Source organism: Falco naumanni, chromosome 3, assembly GCF_017639655.2.
Source record: "Falco naumanni isolate bFalNau1 chromosome 3, bFalNau1.pat, whole genome shotgun sequence".
In the NCBI taxonomy this organism is placed as follows: domain Eukaryota; kingdom Metazoa; phylum Chordata; class Aves; order Falconiformes; family Falconidae; genus Falco; species Falco naumanni.
Genome location: NC_054056.1, coordinates 25,071,807 through 25,086,726, shown reverse-complemented (window position 1 = coordinate 25,086,726; position 14,920 = coordinate 25,071,807). Strand labels below are relative to the sequence as shown.

The 14,920-nt window shown below is 44.9% G+C and overlaps 1 protein-coding gene across 5 annotated transcripts in view; it reads left to right on the top strand.

Annotated features, from left to right (window-relative positions):
• The window catches only part of PHACTR1 (phosphatase and actin regulator 1), a 303,507-nt gene that overhangs the window by 249,870 nt on the left and 38,717 nt on the right, over positions 1 to 14,920 (top strand). For all 5 annotated transcript variants that reach the window (XM_040586602.1, XM_040586599.1, XM_040586600.1 and 2 more), the window contains 2 exons: positions 796 to 1,004; positions 2,505 to 2,661. In XM_040586602.1, the coding sequence (XP_040442536.1) occupies positions 796 to 1,004; positions 2,505 to 2,661 (366 nt within the window). The remainder of the gene's footprint in view (positions 1 to 795; positions 1,005 to 2,504; positions 2,662 to 14,920) is intronic.

Sequence of the window (14,920 nt, the reverse complement as noted above, 5' to 3'; positions counted from 1 at the left end):
ACCACTAGTCTTAACTTAGTAAGCTGCAGGACATCATTGATCACACTTTATGTGACAAAAGAAATAGGCTGTTGGTTCCAATTCAGGTTGATCTAGCAGCTGGCCGGAGGGAGAAGCCGGGGCAGGAGAAGGGACATCGTCACTGCAGCCCCCACAACATGTAACTGTTAGCAAACTAGCCTCCCAGGTTTTAGCTCCCTTCCTTGTTATTCTCACCAGCTCCCAAAGTCTCTTGTTGTCCAAGCCCAGTTTCACATTGTCAGTCCCATGTGCTTCAGCAAGTTGTGCCCTTGCCTTCCTCTCAAGTCAATCAACACATTCTTGCCCAGGGAGTGGAAGGCATGGTTTCCTTCTGCCTTTCTACAATATATACCTTTCCTTCCTCCTGCTCCCTCGCTCCACCTATTGCATCCAGGTGAGCTGTTTTCTCCTGCCTGCCTGCATGCCACCGGAGAGGTCACACAGACACCGCAGGCTGAAGACATGCTTATCGCTCTTGAGTAGCTGGTGCAGTTCTCACTAACCCTGGAGATCTTTAATTCTCAGTCCTGGCCGGCAGTACTGCTGCCTGCATGCTGTCCTGCGTCTCCCTAACAAATCTGGCACCTCAAATGTAGTGTGTGCTCAGTTTAAACCCATTAAATGTCTTGCTGGTCATGAAGATCTTTCTGTCCTCGTTTCTTCTCGGAAAAGGATGAAAGACCACTGCTTTCCTAAATACAGTGAAAGAAGCATCTCAGGTCTTCCATTCAGCTGTTCTCTTTAGTTTATTTATTTGTTTTTGTTTCCCAACAGCTCTGGTTTACACACAGGTGACAGTGTTACAAAAACAGGACCTGGGGGCCTTCCAGACATGAGACAAGTGCCAACTGTTGTGATCGAATGCGATGACAATAAAGAAAATGTGCCTCATGAAACCGACTACGAAGACTCTTCCTGCCTCTACACAAGACAGGAAGAGGAGGAAGAGGAAGATGAAGATGAGGATAACTCGTTATTTACAAGTAAGACCCATGCCATTTTTCCTTTCTCATTGAATTTTTACTCTGAATGCACAAGGGACACACAAGGCCTGTGAATTTTCTTTCTTGACTGTGGCTTTTGCATCTGTCAGGGCTTCACTACATGGGCATGCTTGGTAAATTAATCCAAAATAACAAGTAGTGTGACTTTACAGTGACTTCCCTAGTCCATATGAATCCCTGCCTGGGTAGCTCTTCAGAGAGAATTCAAATGACTGGTTTTGGCTTTTATTACTTCACTTCCAAATTGACTTCTGAATTCACTTCCCCAAGTGCCCATGGTGCAGAGAAGCCCTGCCTCTGGCGAAAGTCAAGATCAGCTCAATAGAGTTACTTCAAGAGGATTAAATAAGTGCCACTGATAGAGAATCAGAGCTTTTACATATAGTATGTATTAAATCATGTCAGAATGGTACGTCTGCGCATACTTTGGAAGGGGTCATGATCAGAGAACTGGGCTCAGATAAGAAGAGAAGAGGTTAATTGATAGCTGTATCTCAGTTACAGTCTGGAGCAGCCCCTTCCCGACCTCTGAGAAAACCCATCCCCTGCCTGAGCTGGCATCACAGGACTCTCCCATGAAGACCAAAACTGGTTGTCATCCTGCAGGTTGAGCTGAAGTGTCAGGCCCTTGGATTTCTTGTTTTCTGAAAACTGGGAGCAATGCAAGCAAACAACACCCTTTTGAAAACACACACAAAAGAGATTTTAAAATGGGCATCTTTAATCTCCTCAGAATCCTCCCTTACCCTGCAAGTGAAATTAAGCAGTCTTTGCTCTTAAAGAAACGGAGCAGAGCTGCACTACCTTGGACTCTCCTGCCAAAGCCCAAAACCTCTCATGGGTTTTTGTCTCTCTCTCAGCCTGTGTCTGTCTTTCTTCCCCGCTCAAACTGCTTTGGGCACAAGCCTAGGAAAGCAAGCGTGAGCCGAGAAAGGCCACTGGTTTGCACAGCGTCTTTGCCACTGTCACTGCCTGAGAAGCAGCACCAGGTGATGTACAGAGAGCTGTGTGGTGCTTCTGATTGAGTTTTGATTCCTTCTAGTGCTAGCTTGGACGTCTTGATGTCACATTGCAAAAGAGAGAGAGATACCTCTCTCTTTCCATGTGCTGTAGCTCTGCTGCCTGCCCAGATTCTGAGGCTGAATTATTCATTCCCTTACGTGGTTCAGAAGCACTGTGCTAGAGAAAGATACAGATGCTACTGGCAATTCTGAAACAAGCCCTGCTTCTCCACTCCCCTTTATGGAGCAATATTTTAATTTGTTCTTCCTGTATACCTACCAAATTCAGCTTTTCCTTATTATGATATGAATTGAGGTCAATTGAGCACATGAAGTTAATTGACGCCCCTTTTCCCACAGCCCATACCAATGTAAATGAGAGCCTAGTATCTTCCCTTGGCTAGTATTTCTTTGCCTGCTGCACACTGTAATGAAAAGATGACACCTCCTTTGGCAGAGCCTCTCCTCTCTCCCACAGGCTCCCTGGCAATGAAAGTCTGCAGGAAGGACTCTTTAGCAATCAAACTAAGCAACAGGCCTTCCAAGCGAGAGCTGGAGGAAAAGAACATCCTCCCCATGCAGACTGATGAAGAGAGGCTCGAACTTAGGCAGCAGATTGGGACAAAGCTAACAAGGTAGGACACATTGTTCTAACTCTTGCTTTTGGAAATATGTGATGGGATGCAGTTTTTATCCTTAGTCTGTCGACGTTTGAGATCTGCTTGTTCACAATGTTCAAGAAGAAGAGCTATGGGGAGGGAAGACCTGGACATTATTTCTGCTCCAATATAACCTCCCATAAAACGCCCCATTTTATTTTCCTGGCATATCCTGTGGGATCTTTGGTTGTGTTAAGTATCAGCATGTACTATGTGGGGTTGGTTTGTTTCGGGGCACCATTGGGAAACGTTCAGCTTTGATAACGTTTTGGACTGTAGCTGCCGGTGCCATTTGATAAGATCTTAGTTAGTTTGGCCAAAGGGCAATGGTGTAACTTTCTCTTCTGACTGCATCTCCCATGAGTAGGTAAATCTTTTCCTGATCCAAAATATTTACATCCTTCAGTACCTCATTTTGTTGGGTCAGTTTGGACAGATTTACCCTGTCTAGATTCTTTCTTCTTCCTAACAGTGTTATTCACCAGCTGTTCTGGTTTGCTGTATTGCATGGGGTATAGAGGGATGCCATTAAATGTGGAAGATTTCTGTCAAGAATTAGTAAACTGAGGTCAGGTAGAAATGTCTAAAAACCTCGTATGCTCCAACCATGATTTCTGGAATCAGTTTAATACTCTTATCAACTTGGTGGTATGCAGAGCTGGTGAATGCCGTTAATTGTCCTTCAGTGTGACTGAGAAAACCACAAGCAGAAGACAAGCCAGTTGCTGGGATTTTTCTTGTGGGTTTTCTTTTTTGTTGTTGGTGAGAGGGCTAAGAGGGGAACACTGCTACAATGTTGTGGAGACAGGAACAATAGGAGCTTCTGGTAAATACCTCTGTCTGCATTTTATCTACTTTTTTTTTTTTCATTACCTTGTTTATCACTTCTTTAGCATAAACTAATCGCATCTTTCCAGTCTGTCTTTGAAAGTCTTTGTGCTGAATCACGCTTAGCCTACTCCAAGACTTCTCTAATTCTTCAGTGTTCTTGTTAGAGGGCCTCAGCAGTGATGCCCAAAGTGTGCAAGATGGCACCGCACTGTTGCTGGTACTGATTTTTCAGTAGTATAGATTCAGTAGTACTGATTTTCTAGTCTTTATTCAACCTAATAGACTGCAGCTGCACATGGAGCTCTGGAACACCACATGATACCAAGGGTCCCAGTGCTGATATGATTCATTTTGAACCCTTTTGAAGTATGTGAAGAGGTGAAGTTTTTTGTCTTTTAGCCTATCTTGCTGTGCACTGCTTGACCTTGCAATGACATTGAACAGCAGTTCCACTGTCTTGCCCGTTTGCCTGATTTACTTGGGTCTCTCAGAAGTTTTACAGCTCTGTCTGATGAAGGTAAATAGTGCCATTTGCAAACGTTGACTCTGCACAGCTCACTGTGCCCCAGGTGTTTTTTATTATAAATATTTTATATCTCACCTCTCCAAAACCTGCTTTTTCCCCTTTAAAGAATGTTTCTTCAGCGTATATTTTTAACAAGGGAAACTAATTTTGGCAATACCCAGAACCCTTCCTGTGTACGCCACATATTCTCACAATGTTGTTGTTTGTTTTCCCAATTGTATCTCTGCTCATTCAGTCTGAGGTATAATTCTTAATCATTGTCTTCTAATACAGGTAGGACTTAAGGCATTCACAAATAGTTCAAATAATTAATGTGTATATACGAGCTGAAAAAATAGCTGAGCCACTACTGTTTCATTCCTGGTTTATTCCAATGGAACATCACTGAAATTGGTCAAATTTCACAAGCCTTATCTGGAATAATATAGTTGCCAATCTGGCCTTTTAATTAGCAGTATTTACAACTCTAGCATTTCAGTCTTTTGAGAAGTTAAAAAAAATCAAGCAATATGAGGAGAAAACAACTTTCTTCATCTCTAATATTCAAAAAGCCACAAATATTTCAGCCAAAACGAAGGTACCTGTCTTACCAGTGCTTTGTATCTACATGTGATGTATCCATGCACACAGACTGATAAATGTTGGCTTGAAACAGAAAATTTCAATGTAGACAGTACTTCTTTACTGTCCAGACTTCATTACTGAATCCATCCTTTGCCATCGCTCAGGAATTGTCACGCAGTGATGCAAATGGCAAGCAAAATTAAAGTAGTGAAGCATTTATAGTCCTTAGAGAAGATGCTAGATGCAGACTATAATTGCAGCTGGCAATTTTGGATTTCAGAGGGATTTGTACTGTTCCACCAATGGTCCCCTATGGTTTAAAATAGCCAGCCAATGAAATTACATATGCTACTTACACAAGTGAAAAACCAGAATAAAAACTTCAGCAAATAGTTATTGTCTGTAATGGATCAATTAAGGTTCACCAAGAGGCTGATTAGGATACTTCAGTATCTATGCATAATCCTCTCAGTATTTAGTGAGGAAGGGCTCATTGGCTACCACATCTGGCAGATCAGAATTTAGTTCTATAAAGAGAGCATAATTTTTAAAGATGCTCGTAGCCAGGCATATTGAGAGATTGACCACTGACATATTGTGTGGGACGCAAATCATCCCAGGTGCAGTTCCTCCAGCCTCATTAGAGTTGCACCAAGAATTAATTTGGCTCAGAACTGTTTGTTCAGATCCTCTTTAAACATAGCTTGAAACCTCTGAATCTCCAGCTAGTCCCAGAAAATTGTTCTGACTTTATTATTGCGTCCACCAATAGGTAAAGAGACTCCAGAGTGGAGTTTGCCATGTTGCCTGTTTCCCATGCTGGGAGAAGAGTGCCTTGACTTACACGAGACCAGTTGTATAGGTGAGGCTGCATCCTATAGCAGGATCTGGCCCATTACACACCTGAATATTAGCTTAGCCATGAGACAAATTAGCACCTTTGTGCCTATCATGTGCATCCCCTATGACAGCCCAGCACATGTATATCCAGGCAAAAATGGAACTTTTTGCCCAAGATGGCAAAATATGCCCTGGCAAAGGCAGGACATCACACGTGACTTGAATTCCAGCCACAAGAATAGGCTGCTGCACCATTTTTCTGGGTAGACTTTACACAGCAATTGCAGCAACTAATTAGAAGAGCTCTCCCTCTGACCAAACCAGAATGAACTACTCCAGAATGCGATACCCACTACGAAGCAAGGTGCAAAAATAGTGAATTAAGATGCAGAGCTTCCAGCTCATAACCACATGTGACTTGGGGATAGGAAATGGATGCTGGAGGCCATGTTCTTGGCTGCTAAAAACCCTTACAACTCCATTAACTTCTACTCTAAAATGCAGACCTTCTGCACTAAGTAAATCTTTAAGTGGGTATGGTTTTCTTTTTTTTTTCTTCTTTTTTTTTTTTCCTGCATGCTTAGCTTCTCCCATACTCCTTCATTTTATCCCTCTGGTACCTGCACAGCTTCACAGACGCTCCTAGAAGCGCGTCTAAGTGACTGTAAGACAGAAAGGAGAAAACAGGTAGAAAAACAGGACTCTGAAAGTTAACAGGTAGAGAGAAAAGACAGGCAGCCTTCTGCCTGTCTCTCTGGCCATGTTGGACCTGCTGGAAAGGAGTGGTCCCCCAGTTACTCAGGTTAGAGCGGGGAGCAGGAGGACCTGGATTTAGCTTTCAGTGGCTATCAGGGTGACAGGAGTTGAGCATATCTGGGCTAAGATGGTGAAGCAAGTGGATCTGAGCTTGGAGACTCTCCCAGGGGCAATTATAAAGGCATGGCCTGACAGGAGCCCCTGGTGAGGAGAAGGGCCAGCACTGATGGATGATGCACAGCAGAGCCACATATGTCCCAGAGACTGCAGGACTGTCCCCTGGTGCAGACACGGGTGCTTCAGTACCAGTCCTTGCACTTCTGTTTCACCAAAGAATCATAACAGTGTCATAAGAGACCACACAGACTTCCTCATTCAACATATTTTTTAGAAAGCCCAAAAGCCCTTTAGAGAAAATACATCTATCTATTTCTGTACAGCCATATGCTACACCAGACTTTGCTGAGGACTTTGCAGTCCCTTGACCTGGGAAGACCTGGTTTCTTTGCATGTCTTTCACAAAGTCTCCCCCATACCTTGAGACAATGTGTATCTTTAGACTATGGCTGATCTGCCTCACATCCCACAAGAGAGGTTTTCCAATGCACTCAAGTCTTTTTTGAGTCTCTTAACCCCCCAGCTCTAGTGAAGGTGCTCATTAGCAATTAGATACAGGAGTATTAAAGCTGAGATTTTGCTCCAGTGCTTTTCAAGAGTGCATGGCAGTGTCCTTATCTGTTTTCCCTGAATTGCCTTCATCCTGGCTTTTCCCACCTGCTGGATCTAATCATACAAAAAATCTGGTAATCCAGTAATATTATCATCACATTGCTAATAATCAATGTTAAAGGAACTTCTTAATATTCACAGTATTCTTACTGGTCAGTATCATGTCTGTCTTGTCAGCACTCTCCTACCCGCCGGGGGGCAGAGGGCAGGGTGGCTGCAGGTCACAAGGCAGGGAGATACATGAAGGCTGTCCACAGGCGAGCAGTATGTGTCAGGGGGCTACTACCCGTCACTGGCAGGTGCCCCAGGCAACCCAGTCAGATTTTACAGCCCAGTAAGATTTTGTGCTGTGCTGCTGCCAAAAGGTGCCGATTGCAGGAGACGCGTTTAATGCAGAACCGTGCCTGGTTGTGAAAGCAAAGAGAGGTGAGGTGGGTGAGCACCCCTCTGCACGTTAAATAAATAATTCACTAGAAAATAATTAAACTGGAAACAAATAAAGAAGAAAGTAACTTCTTGTGGTGTCCACACACTATGTTTTGTCTCTCTTGTGATTTTGAGTGATGGACGTCCCTGTGCTCGGCTGAATCCTGTGTGTGCGCCGCTGTATACGTGCTGCTGGCTTTAAAGCAGTGAACCGATGGCACGCACCTCTGTCAGACACACAGTCGTGCTCTGCACCGGTTTTTGTTCAGCCCTAGATTCACTCGCTACAACACCTCACAGGGTGCTGTCCTTTCACCAGCAAGCAGAAAGCCTTGATCTGAAGCCATATAAATAATACATTGCAAATATCACGAGGCAAAGGACGGGAAGTATGAAAATAGATCACAGAGACGCTGTCTGTGTGCATAGGGCTGTAAATATGTATGCTTGAGATACGGACGTGCACACCTGATAGATACGTTTATAGTCCCATTGATGCTTTGGAAATAGTACCAAGATGTCTATGACTGAGGAATGAAGCATGGAAAAGCATAAATCTTTGTTATGGAGCTGCAGGTTTGACAGATGATGGTCACCTACTACCAGGATCAGAAAGGTAATCTACTCTACGCATTCCCTGATCAATACTACGTCTTCCTCAGCTCTACTGAAAAATATTGCCTAGAAACAGAAATCCTGTGATGAAATGAACTTGGTGAATTCCCACAAGTATAAAATTGATTTTTAAACTGTCATGAGGCTGCCATGAGGGGTTTGGAGTTGTTCACATCAGGTGCTGGGTGTCCGTGTGTCCCTCTGAGTGAGGGAAACTACTCAGGAGAAAGAGCAATGGAGTATGTTTGTAGATAGAAGGAGACGTGAACCAGAAAGAAGAGTAGAAACACTGGACAGTTTGGGAAAAGGATACCATGATAGGAACAGAGATAGATTTTACTGAGGAAGGGTTTTGTGCAATCGCTAAAATGCACAGCAGTTCCCTCAGAGGCCTGAGGGGACTGAACACTCCAAAGTCACCATTTTTATTTACAAAAAAATTAGGCCGTGAGGAGATTGGGCTTTTTGAAATGGTTAATTGTTTAAACAGTGTCACAGTCCTGTTGAGGGGAGGGTTTGTTCCGACAGAGGATGGCAGCAAGGTGGCCCCTGTCAGGCATGGCTGCATCTCCTCGTGGCTGCTCCGCGGCCCGCGCTGTGGGGAGCATTTTGTGCCCTCCCCACCTCCGAGTCATTTAGGGATAAAGAGAATGGGCAGACAGCAGGATTAGGCTTTATTCACAGACCTCATTTTGTTGGGTAACGTGAAATAATTTCTTCCTAATTACCTCTGACGTCTGCAATTCTCACACTTATTGTTAGCTTCCACTAATGAGAGAAAAGCAAGTGCCTAAAGCAAGAGCTCATCCCCGCAGCAGCGCGCACGCGTGTGTGTGTGAGGCTCGCCTCTTCCCATGGCGGGTGCTGGGGATAAATCACACGGAAAATGGGATTGTGGTAAACAAGCTCATCTAAATCCTGGATTAGAGGGGACGATGCGACAGCGCTAGATGCATGAATGGGGGTGACCAAAAAAAAGCTGCCAAGTGCTCAGCCTGGGCTTTAGCTGTGGTGGTACCTAGGGAAAACAGCTTTTTTTTTCCCCCTTTTAGTTTACCCTCATGAGGAAGCTGTACATTTGTGAGAAACCCCAAGGGAGCTATCTAAATGGCCCTTAGCATCGGGGGGAAGGCAGCAAAAGCAGGTGATCATCTATGGGCAACAAGCTGAAACCGAGTTATTGTTACACCCATGGGCTCAACTGCCAGTAATAAATACTCTGAGCAGAACTGATCGGGGTTTTGTGTGGGGTACGGATGGGAGATGGGCTCTCAAGACCCTTGTCAGCTGTCTTTTCTGTGATTGATGTCCTGCCGAGCTCTGCTGTGCTGAAAGCAATGGTGGCTTTGTAGGTAAAACACTCTGGGAAGGCTGCATCTTCCATTTACGACCTCAGGCAAGCCACTGAGAGAAACCCATGCACACATACACATAGATGTCAAGGTATGTTGGGGTCTCCAAATGTATGTATGTGCCTATGAACTTTGGAAAATTCCATTAGTTGACAAACTCTCATTGACAGCAAAGTTTGCATGCTTTTGAAAAACCACCCAGATATCAGGATCTCTTTAGACATTGAACTCTGTGTTTCGGTAGGACAGGGAGACGGTTTGGACTTGTCTCTTTATATTAGGAATTTTCGTAGCTAACATCATTCATCACAGCAAAAGACAAGTCCATCATCACAAATGATGCTATTACTATGGCTTTGACATGAGTTTCAACAACTAACAGCATGAGGTTGCTTCATCTGAGTAATTTACTATGGCAAAACGTCAGTGGAGCAGTCAAGGGAATGGGGAGGTGACAGTGGGTAATGTCACCACAAAACACATCACCTCTAGGTGCTCCCTTGTTTGTGGAGTGAACAGTGCCCTTAACCTGTGGTCTGGATGGACCCTGGCAGTGTGATCGCTCCACTGTCACAGCTTTACCTTGGGACAGAGCAAACTCCTTCTGCCACCAGTTTTGCTCAACCAGAGCCAGCAGATGTTTGCTGTGTATGAAAGCAAAGCCTTGCAGAGTGGTTGTAGTCTATTCTTGGTCAGATGTGTCTCTCCACGTTAGAAGGTGGGGCTCCAAATGCGCAGAGACAATTTATTTACGTTCCTATAAAGGAGGAGGAACGTTGTGCTGGGGAGAAGAATGCTCTTAATGACAGGCAACAGGCAGCAGCATTTGAGGGCGAGGTCTCCCCAGAGGCACCCGGGTGGCCGCTGGTGAAATGGAAAGTGTTTTCTCCGTGTCAGAAGTTCATTTCAATCAGAGACGTTGCCAGCCCAGGAAGGTACTTGTTATTCCTGGGGTCTGTCACTGCTCCCGGTGCCTGCTCTCATGGAAGCAGCGCAAGTCACCCTGTGCTGTCGTTGCAACATCTGTTTCTCCCATCCTTGCTGTGCAGAAGCCGAGGCAGAATACACTACGGGGCTGCAATTTCCTCTTCGTGCCTCCCATCCTCTTCAGCCCTTTGACACAGTCTGTGTCTGAGGTCTAACTTGAGCTGTCAACACAGCCCAGGCAAATATATTTAGTCTACCTTAGTTTCCTTTGCCGTTTCGGTGGGGTGTGGTATCCTTCATTTTCCACCCTGGATTGTTTGCAGCGTTGCTTTTAGTTGTCAGCCACTGTCAGCTCTTACCTCAGAGGAAGCCCCATTTCTCTGCTGGGCAAAATAATTCATGGTGATATAATGCAAGCTTGTGGCAGTAATGAAATAACATATGTCGGTAATAGAAATAGTCTTTTATTTCTCCGTTAAACAAGAGGCCATGTGGAGTCCACACAGTACTCTTTTGAGTAAAAGAATGACAAGTATTAATAAAACCAGGTGAAACAAACACAACCAAGGAAGCAGCTGATTCAAAATACTATATTCTGGCTTTATAACAAGAAAACAAAGGTGGTTTGTTTGACTTTTTTTTTTTCTGGTTAATGCTGACAAATTTAGGGCATCTCCATTAAGAACCAGCTCATAAATTTCCACCTTGAAAAAAAACTAACCATAAATCTTCATGTTTTGTGTCTGCTGATTGTGGGGAGTTAATCACAAGCACAACAGTTGCTCAGTTTGGATGACCTTGTAATTTCCGTAAAGGAAGCAAATCAGATGGCAGTACAAGTATATAAAAGAAGCAGACTGGCAGGAATAAATTTCACTTTGTAGCCTGATGATTGTAAAATGGAGAAATTGCTTTTTGAGCAAAATATTTAACCTCTCTCAGAAGTTACAGTTTGCAGTTTTTTTCCCCTTTGGTGTATTATGGCCTATTTGGCAACACGTTCAGGAGATTAACATAGGTTATCCTCGTAAAGGAGTCAAACACATAAAATCAGGTTTTTATCCTGGCTCCAATCAGCTTTTAAGTATATATGCGCTCATATATGTGCACTGTGACTATTACTGTGAGCACAAGCAGGAATGCTAAAGAAGTAAGTCTTAACTTGTGTGCAGGTTCATCTGTCCATGTCCAGAAAAACAGGAGTTTCACATGCAGGTTATTGTATGTGAGTAAATAGAGGTGACTTTGAAGAGTTAGTCCTGTAGTAAACAGGATTTAATGTCTTATGAGTTCGTTTTATATAGGATTATAAATGTCTTTTGGACAAATGTACCAAGAAATCAAATATAGTTACCACTACAACTGGTGCGATTATGTAAGGTTGGAATTTTGCCTGTTTTCCCTAAGATACAGTGTTAACGTGAGGATCACGTAGAGATGGACAGCGACTTTTTTTGAATACATGCAGAAAAGTTGCAACCAGTCTTTGCAAGGCAAGCGCAGATGTGAATTATGCTCATATTTCAGTGCACTGGGATTCATAAGCACTGCACAGACCATATGTGGGGATTAAACGAAGTCCTTAGCCTCAGACCTGACCATGTAAAATTACCATTTATGTTAATAACATTAGTGAAGAGGAAGTTCTCTCATGTGCAGTAGACCGCATCAGCTGTCTGTAAGTATGCAGCCTGTATTCAGTGCTTGCCTTTCTGATGATAAATAATCTTCAAACCAGCAAACTACAGGGAAAGCACGTTAGCACCAAGGTAAATTCAGTAACCTAGTTCTTTGCTGACATCCCTGAATTCCAGAGGCAGCAACACTGACGGTTAATGAGTAATTAATAAAAATAGCATTCAGTATATTGTATTTGCTAAATAAGCAAGGATCTATAATGTCAGGCTGGACTATTTATCCTGCAGAATATCTGAGCTTTTCAGCATGCTGGCAGAGTCTTCATGATTTCCTTTCTTGGAGTAATCAAGACAGAAATGGTCTTCCTCCCTCCCTGCAATCAACTGGCCTTGATTTAAAATCCAGCCTTTCAGGCAGGAGACCCTGGTCTCAGCCAGCGGGGGCTGCAGAGGCACCAGCCTGCTCCTTCAGTGGGGAACAGGGACGCTGCCTGGGTCCCTTCTCCTCTACACGCACAGGGACCTCAGGGACCTGGTGGGATGGTGGATGGCAGCATTCAGGGGACTTCGGTCACGTGGTGGGATGGCAGCAGCTCGGTTGCACCCAGGTCCTGTGGGGGAGCACGCAGGGAGATGTAAACCGCAAGTAAATGCTGTCCTCAGGAGGCACTCACAGAAGCTACAGGGAAAAGCCTCTGGCCATCTGCCATGAAGGTCCTTCCGTGGCCCCATCACTGGCCAACCTCCAGCCAAGCCTGGGAGCAGCGTGACCAATGAGCTCCTTTGGCCTGCTTGGCTGCACAGGGAAGCTGGAGCACCTGAACTCTCCCTGGCTTGCCTGGAACACTCTCTGCCCCAGTGCAAGGACTTCCCTGCCCCAACATCCAGGTTTCAGCTGTAAAAGAAAGAGGGTGAGCAGCCTCTCTGAGAGGAATTTGCTTGGAGTTGGGCTTATGGACGCACTGCAGCTGCACATCAGTCTCGAAGTGGGGAGTTTGGTGCCTTCTTAAATCTCCCCTGCCAGGGAATTCTCGAGCTGATCCCAAAACCTCCCTCTGCTTCTTTCAGGAGGAGGAGTGGCTGATGTCCCAAGGCCAGAACGTCCCCAGAAACTCCTTCTCTTTTCCCAATTAACTGAGTGCAAATGCCTGGTGTCCCTCACCCTTGGGTTAGGGCAGAACCATTGCCCCTCGCTTGTTTGGGCAGATACACATGCTGAGATGTGTGATACCTCACCAGCCATTTCAGCTTCCCTCTCCGACTAGCAAAGAAAATCTAATTACTGCAGTTATAAGAGCTACCAGCATTTGGCACCACGCTGTTTAATTCCAGCAAGTTAAGGCTCCATCATGTTTTCTAATGTAACATGACAGATGAGAAAAGGCTCTGCAGCAGTGAGAAGATATGATTTTTGCCTCTGAAACCCATCAAGTGTGACACATTTTGGGGAGGTACTTTTATTTCCTTTTGTCTTGACTAATTCTTCTCTTCAGAGTCTTTCTTCTGTCTAATTCTCCTTGTATTTCAGTGGTGCGAGTAGCTCCCCTCCACCCTACCCCGGTTCAGGATACGGTACAGCCCTTGGCCTCAGTCTGAAGGATTTTAGAGCAGATCCAAAGACAGTGACAGGGAAATGAAGGGCATCAGTGGGGGAATACTTGGCATCACAGCTCACTTGTCTCAGCATTCTCCCTGATCGTTACGCACTTGACTGCCTCAGATTTGATTCTCCCACCTGCCCATCACTGTACCCTGCCTTTCTCTCGGTTCTGTGCACTTGTCACTAGACGTATCATGTTTTAAAAATTAGGGCACTTGTTAAAAACCTCAAGAGAGAACAATGCCGCCTCCCTGTTGAGCATAAAAGTATAGCTGAAAGGATGAATTTGACGCAGCAGTATGAAAGATTTTGTGCCATCTTTATTTTCTTTAACGTTACTTTGATCAATAATGGCAACCGGGAGAAATGCCCAAAGACTGGAGGAAAGCAAATGTCAAATAAATATTCAAGAAGGAAGACTCAGGGAATAACAGGAATCAGGCAGCCTCACCTTGATCACTGAGAAGGTGATGGGGCAGCTAATCCTGGAAACCATATCCAGGCACGTAAAGGACAAGAAAGTCATCAGGAGTAGTCAACATGGTTTCACAAGTCATGCTTGATGACCCTGCACAATGGCCTGGTAGACAAGGGAGGAGCAGTAGATGGTGTGTATGTAGACTTCAGTAAGGCTTTCAGTGTTGTCTCCCCTAAGATGCTCCCAGTGAAGTTGTTGAAGTATGGGCTGGATGGGCAGATGGATTGAAGATTGTCTGAATGGCTGGGCCCAGAAGCTGGTGATCAGTGGCATAAAGTCTAGACCACTAACTAGCAGTATACCCCTGAGGGCCAATACTGGGACCAGTCCTCTTTAACATCATTCATTAATGGACAAGGTGTACCCTCAGCAAACTTGCTGATGACCCGGAATTGTTGCACTAGAGGGTCGTGCTGCCATATAGAGGGACCTTGACAAGCTGGAGAAATGGACAGATGGGAATCGTGGATTTCAACAAAGGCAAGTGCCAAGTTCTGCACCTGGGGAAGAACAACTCCATGCACCAGTATATGCTGGGAGCTGCCCAACTGGAGAGCAGATTGGCAGAAAGGATCTGGGTGTCCTGATGAACACCAAGCTGGACATGAGCCAGCAACATGCCTTGGCAGGAGAAAGAGGGCTAATGGTATCCTGGGCTGTGTTATTAGAAAAAGTACTGCCAGTAGGTGAAGGCAGGTGATCCTCCCCCTCTGCTCAGCACTGGTAAGGCCACACCTGCAGTGCTGTGTCCAGTTTTGAGCTCCTCCGTACAGGAGAGGTAAGGGCGTATGGGAGAGAGTCCAGTGAAGGGCCACAAAGATGTTTGAGGGACTGGAGCATCTCTCCTATGAGGAAAGGCTGGCAAAGCTGGGACTGTTCAGCCTGAAGAAGAAAAGGCTCAGGGGGGATCTTCTCAATGTGTATACATGCCTGAAGGGAGGGGACGGAGCCAGG